At 37.7% G+C, this 7,135-nt stretch overlaps 1 protein-coding gene and 1 pseudogene across 1 annotated transcript; both read left to right on the plus strand.

The window, feature by feature from the left end:
* Positions 1-248: 248 nt before the first annotated feature.
* LOC124506682 (olfactory receptor 6C74-like) lies at positions 249-1,468 on the plus strand. The gene has a single exon (XM_047072637.1). It carries the CDS (start codon positions 278-280, stop codon positions 1,313-1,315), a length of 1,038 nt encoding a protein of 345 aa, XP_046928593.1. The 5' UTR covers positions 249-277; the 3' UTR covers positions 1,316-1,468.
* A 4,110-nt stretch (positions 1,469-5,578) lies between these two features.
* LOC124506123 (thymocyte nuclear protein 1-like) lies at positions 5,579-6,167 on the plus strand (annotated as a pseudogene).
* Positions 6,168-7,135: the final 968 nt, after the last annotated feature.

The following is a 7,135-nucleotide window of genomic DNA, read 5'->3' on the forward strand; positions in this document are numbered from 1 at the left end:
TTATACTATTTTATTTTTTATTAGTTTTTTCCCATTTCTTAAATTTGAAAAAAATTATAGTTGACACACAATGTTACATTAATTTCAGGTATACAATATAGTGATTCAACAACTCTATATGTTACTCTATGTTTACCACAAGTGTAACTACCATCTGTCATCATACAACACTATCACAATATCATTGACTATATTCCCTATGTTATACCTTTCATCCCTGTGACTTATTCATTCCATAACTGGAAACCTGTATCTCCCACTCCCCTTCATCCATTTGATGACACTGTTTTATATGTTTCACAAAGTTCTTAATTCTTCAGTCATGATATTCTACAAAATAGCTCAGAGAGTTGAAGAAATGGAAAAGTCAGTGATAGGGGATACACGAAACTGGACAGAAGTTCAGGAATTCACTCTGGAGGGCTTTCCTGCTGTCCAGAACCTTGGAAAGGTTCTTTTCCTGGTACATCTGCTGGCATACCTGGCCTCCATCATGGGAAATACACTCATAATCACCATTACCTGGACTGACCATCGCCTCCAGACACCCATGTACTTCTTCCTCCGCAGTTTCTCCTTTTTTGAATGCTGTTTTATAACCACTGTTATTCCTAAATTGTTGGCCATCTTTCTGTCAGGGAGGCAATCAATTTCTTTTGTGGCTTGCTTCACACAAGCCTTTGTCTTTCTTTTCCTGGGAACAACTGTTTTCTTCCTTATGGCGGTATTATCCCTAGATAGGTACCTGGCCATTTGCAAACCTCTGTATTACTCAACCATCATGAACCCAAGGATGTGTTTCCTTCTGGTCACTGCCTGCTTATCTTTGGGATTTGTCCTCATGGTGGTTCCAATTATAATGCTTTCCCAGTCATCCTTCTGTGGCTCCCATGTCATCCCTCACTTCTTTTGTGATTTTGGGCCACTGATTCATCTCTCTTGTTCTGACACCAGATCTACTGAAATGTTGGCCTTTATCCTTGCTTTGTTTATCCTTTTGACATCCCTTATCATAACCATCATTGCATACAGCAACATAGTAGTCACAGTTGTGCGACTTCCGTCAGCCAAGGAGCGACAGAAAGCTTTCTCCACCTGCTCCTCTCACCTCATTGTCCTCTCTCTGATGTATGGCAGCTGTGTCTTTATATACGTGAAACCAAAGCAAACAAACAGGCTGGACTCTAACAGGGAGGCTGCCCTTGTGAACACGGTGGTGACTCCGCTGCTGAACCCTGTCATCTACACTCTGCGGAACAAGCAGGTCCATCAGGCTCTGAGGGATGCTCTGTCCAGGGTTAGATTGCAGAAATAGAACCATAGACTGTCAGAGGGAGAATGCCTCTTCTCCATCTAATGCAATCTCCATCCTATTTCTGGAATCTCTTACATAGTCTTGCAACTGTGTTTTTAAAGTTTCTGCTTGTTTATTCTTAGAATAAGGGCCAATTTATCTTATAATCCAATGTACTCCACTACTTGAAAGCTCTAACGTTCTTGTTCATATCGAAATGAAATTATCTTCCTGTTCTGTGATCTTCTGTTCACGAGTTTTAACTCGATAGGATTCAACAAATTTTAATGAGGAGTCTCATATCCATGATTCTGTTTGATGCATGTGAAATCTCAAAGTTGAGAAGGTGTGGTTTCATGTATCTACTTGTGGTAAGTACATAGGGATGGAAAATGAAATTCACAAGAATTAAGAATATCAAGTTGGTTCAAGGATAGATGTAACATGGTCACTATATTAATTTTTGAAGGACACATATACATAACTGTCATGATATTAATAGCATTACTTGAAATGACTCAATGCAATTGTTTTCAATTGTGCATTGTCTGTATATAAATAGAATATAAATCTTTACAATTCTAGTTTACACTATAATGAGGACATATATATGTGTCTAATTGAAATTGAAAGTTTCCTTTGGTTATGCTCATCTGCTAGTACTGATTTCAGTACTAAAGACCCGATGATGGAGTACCAGAGAGAGAGAAGCATTATGATTTCTGGAACAAGGAATTGAGTGGTTAAGATTGTTTCCCTACTACAGAAAAGGAATTGGGGGGAATCTAAGGTGGAAAGGAGTCTGATTGTGACTGTAGAGTCTTTCTAAGTAAATCTATAAGCAAGTATCTTTATTTGTGAAATGAGAGCTTTGATGTGATAATCTCTGGGTGTCCATTATTAGTACTAGTGTGAAATGACACTACTGATACCAAAAATGACATAAAGACACACTGTAATAGAAATACAATTTGAGCGTAGAAAAGAGAAAATGATGAGATGTTTTTGTTTGTTTTAATTTTTTTTAGTGTTAAGTTCACGCATGACATCTTTAATGTGTTTGTTGGCCATGTGTATGTCTTCTTTGGGAAAATGTCAGTTCAGGTCCTCTGCCCATTTTAAAATCAGATTATTTTTTGGGCTTTTTTGGGTGTTAAGTTTTTAAATATATTTTGGATATTAACCCCTCATTGGATATGTCATACGCAAATATCTTCTCTCATTCAGTAGGTTACCTTTTGGTTTTGTTGATGGTTTCCTATGCTGTGCAAGTGATGAGATATTTTAATAAAGAATTACAACTATAATTTAGTTATTCAAGATTTTGGTAGGAAAGGATAGATTTGGACACAAGACACAGTAAGAAAAGTCCTGGAGCTGGTGTTTGCTTGGCATAGTTGGCTATCATGCTTTGCTCTGACCACATTATTCTGTGGTTTCAGGCATAATAATTGACTGTGTTATGAAGATTTCTGGCATACAATTACGAATGAATTTGAAGAATAGACTACTCAATTAACACAACACATTTTTGTTCACTCTATGCACACATAAAAATTTCCAAGTATTTTTTTGTGTAGGCTTATCTCTTTTGATGACATTTGGTATATTCCCTTTGCTCAAAGCATCACATTGCCAATGATTTTTCCCAGAATGGCCAATTAACAGTACAGTTATTGGCAGAAAGGTCTCCCCATAGGAATGCACATGTCAGTGGAGGCTGGTGATGGCAGTTGGGCTGTAGCATGCAGCTTGGGGGCCTAGCTGAAGGTGAGCCCAGTGGTGCAAGCTAGTGACAGGAGTCAAGGCCAAATCTGGGGCCACATGCAGCTAATTCAAAATATATAAAGAACTCATACAAATCAATGATTAAAAAAACACAACTCAAAATAATTGGCAAAGGACCTGAATAGACATTTTTTCCAAAGAAGACATATAAATAGCCAATAGGTATATGAAAAGATGTTCAACATCATTAATCATCAGAGAAATACAAATCAAAATCATAATGAGATATTATCTCACACCTAAGCTAGGTTAGAATGGCTATCATAAAAAAGTGAAAGGAAAAGAAGTATTAGTGAGCATGTGGAGATAGGGGAACCTTTGTACACTGTTGATGAGAATTTAAACTGGTGCAATCACTGTGGAAAATAATATGGAGGTTCCTCAAGAATTAAAAATAGGAAGCTACCTAAGTGTCCATCCATAGATAAGTGGATAAAGAAGCTTTGGTGCATACACACACACACACACACACACACACACACACACACACAGTGGAATAATACACAGGCACAAAAAATGAAATATTGCCATTTGCAACAACATGGATGATTTAGGGGATATTGTGCTAAGCGAAATGAGTCATTCAGAGAAAGACAGATACCATATAATTAACTTATATGTGGAATTTAAGAAATAAGTGAACAAAAAAGACAAACAAAAAACCAGACTCTTAAATAGAGAACAAACTGGTGATTGCTGGACAGGAGGTGGCAGGGCAGGGGGGTGGGGGGAATGGGTGAAATAAATGAAGGGAATTAAGGTACCCTTTCATGATGAGCACTGAGTTATGTATAGAATTGTTGAATCACTATATTGTACACCTGAAATGAATATAACACTGCATGATAATTATACTTGAATAAAAAATGGTTGAAAATTTAAAAATATATAAGAAAACTACTGTATAATCCAATGATACTACTTCTGGATATATCTCCAAAGGATTCGAAATGAAGATATTGAGGAGATATCTGCACTCCCATGTTCACTGCAGCGTTATTTATTATAGCCAAGTGTCCATTGATGTGTCCATTGATGGATGAATGAATAAAGAAAATGTGCACAGCTTTCTGTATGTTAATCATAATGGAATAAAGTGGCTTTAAAAAAGAAAATTGCACTTCTTTGATTCAAAATTTTACTGAATAGTTTTAATAGATGAGATGAGTAGAATATTAGACATGCCAGATGAAAAATTAGCATATTTGAAGATATAGAAACTTAAAAACACACACACAAAGAAAAAATAATCCAACTAAAATGATAAGAGCATCAGTGAAATATGGGACAAATTCAGGCAATCCAACGAGCATATAATTCGATTTCTGAAACAGAAGTTTATATGTGGAGAGGGATGACAAAAAAAGATTTAAGGACACGATGGCCAAAATTTTCCAAATTTTCTGAAAACAGAACCAAAGGTCTCAGCAAAACCCAATCACTAGAAACATGAAAAAATCCACACCAAAATGCATAATACATTGCTCAAAACCAGTGATAAAGAGAAAATCTTAAAAACAGCCAAAAGGAAAAATTACATGTTTCATACTGAGGAACAAAGATAAAGATGACATAAAATTCTCTTTGGAGAGAAGTAAATGAGAATGCAGTGATACAGGCACTTTTGAAGGACTGTGAATAAAAATCTGCCAACCTAGAATTTGATACCTGTAAAACTGTCAAAAATGAAGGCTTACAAAAGATAAAAGGATTAATCACTAGCAAGCCTACAGAATAATAACTAATAAAGTCAATCCTTCCAAGAGAAAGAAAATTACACCAGATGAAAATATGCAGAGCTATGAAAAAGAATGAAGAGCACTGGAAATAGTAACTATATGGTAGGTATTTAAGGTATTTATTTTAATTATTTAAATGTCTGAAAGATAATAGACTCCACAAAAATAGTAACAATGCAGTGTGGAGTTCATAACATACGTGGAAGGAAAATATATGACAATAATATCATAAAAGCTGAGGGGGTAGAAATAGAAGTATACTATTATAAGTTTCTTGGGGCGCCTGGGTGGCGCAGTCGGTTAAGCGTCCGACTTCAGCCAGGTCACGATCTCGCGGTCTGTGAGTTCGAGCCCCGCGTCAGGCTCTGGGCTGATTGATGGCTCAGAGCCTGGAGCCTGTTTCCGATTCTGTGTCTCCCTCTCTCTCTGCCCCTCCCCCGTTCATGCTCTGTTTCTCTCTGTCCCAAAAAAAAAATAAATAAAAAACGTTGAAAAAAAAAAACTTTAAAAAAAAAAAAAGTTTCTTATATGTGAAGTGGTAAAACTATCACTTGGAGGTAGGTAATAAGTTAAAGATGTATACTGTAAACACTAAAGCAACCACTGAAATAAAAGTAAAAAGTTATAGCTAAGAAGCCAACAGAAGAGATAAAATGGAATTATCACAATGGGGCAGTAGGAAACTTGGATTGATGTATATCTTCACTATATTCATTATGGGGGTGATTTCACCAGTATTTAAACATGTGAAAATGCCATGCCAAGTCCCTGGAAAAGGCTGGCTGGGCTGCTGAGCCTGCTGGGCCAGACAATAAGAGGCCAGCACGGAAACATATTAAGATGAAGAAACTAGCAGAGACATCAGCTAAAGTAGGTAACTTCAGCCCTAGGAAGATCAGCCCTTAAAAAATGTGGGAGGTATCTAAACAGCTACTGGCTGATGAAAGTCAGAGCCAGACAGCCAACCAGAGAAAGGTGTAGCTGTAAACTTAAGTACTGAGCATCTTAAAGCACAGTCCAAGCAGCCAGCATACTGGGATGGTGTTTCAAAACCACCAGGACAGGCCTGGAACTTCCTTCAAGCCATGAAGCTGGGGGGAGAAACCTTCTACCATAGCAACTGCAAAGAGCCAGATATCACAGAATTTGTGAAGCTTATGAAGGAGGCTTACCCAGACCACACACAGTTTGAGAAAAACAATCCCCATTATGACCCATCCAGAAAAGAAGACAATCCCAAATGATCCACAGTAGATGTACAATTTGTTCCAGTGATAAAGCATTTCATTACCCTGACTGAGCTCAAAACCCATCACCAAGCCCTTAAAACAATATGGCTCTCTTAGGCAAACCATAAAAGAGACTCTTAACTACAGAGAACAAACTGAGGGTTGTTATAGGTGGGGAATGGGCTAAGTGGGTGATGGAGATTAAGGAGAGCACTGTTGTGATGAGCACTGGGTGTTGTATGTATGTGATGAATCACTAATTTCTACTCCTGAAACTAATATTACACTATATGTTAACTAACTGGAATTTGAATAAAAACCCAAAACATTAAAAAAATAACATGCCAAAATGTATCAAATTATACACTTTAAATATGTCCATTTATATCAATGATCACTTAAAGCTGTTTAAAAGATAATAGAGCTGATTGTAATGCAATATTAAAAATGCATGGTGGGGCGCCTGGGTGGCGCAGTCGGTTAAGCGTCCGACTTCAGCCAGGTCACGATCTCGCGGTCCCTGAGTTCGAGCCCCGCGTCGGGCTCTGGGCTGATGGCTCAGAGCCTGGAGCCTGTTTCCGATTCTGTGTCTCCCTCTCTCTCTGCCCCTCCCCCGTTCATGCTCTGTCTCTCTCTGTCCCAAAAATAAATAAACGTTGAAAAAAAAAATTTAAAAATGCATGGTGAATTCAAAAGAAAATAGGAAAGAAGAATATGAAATATATAGCAGGGGACAAATAAAAGGAAACATCAAGATGGTAGTTAGGGCACCTGGGTGGCTCAGCCAGTTAAGTGACTGATTCTTGATTTTGTCTCAGGTCATGATCTCATGGTCATGAGATCAAGCCCTGCATCAGGCTCAATGCTGGGTATGGAGCCTGCTTAAGATTCTGTCTCTCCTTCTCCCTCCACCCCTCTCCCCTCTCTCTCTCTCTCTCAAAAATAAAAAGATGGTAGAGTTATATCTAACCTTATAATAATGACATTACATGTAAATGGACTAAGCACTCCAATTAAAAAAGGGGACACAGAGAGAGAGAGAGAGAGAGAGAGAGAGAGAGAGAGAGAACTACATTGGGTAAAAA

This window comes from Lynx rufus, unplaced genomic scaffold, assembly GCF_022079265.1.
Source record: "Lynx rufus isolate CCGP_SWC_20201006 ecotype Redwood Valley unplaced genomic scaffold, mLynRuf1.p SCAF_11, whole genome shotgun sequence".
Taxonomy (NCBI): Eukaryota; Metazoa; Chordata; class Mammalia; order Carnivora; family Felidae; genus Lynx; species Lynx rufus.

Coding starts and splice junctions, on each gene's coding strand:
- LOC124506682 (XM_047072637.1), top strand. CDS start 278: ATGACACTGTTTTATATGTTTCACAAAGTTCTTAATTCTTCAGTCATG.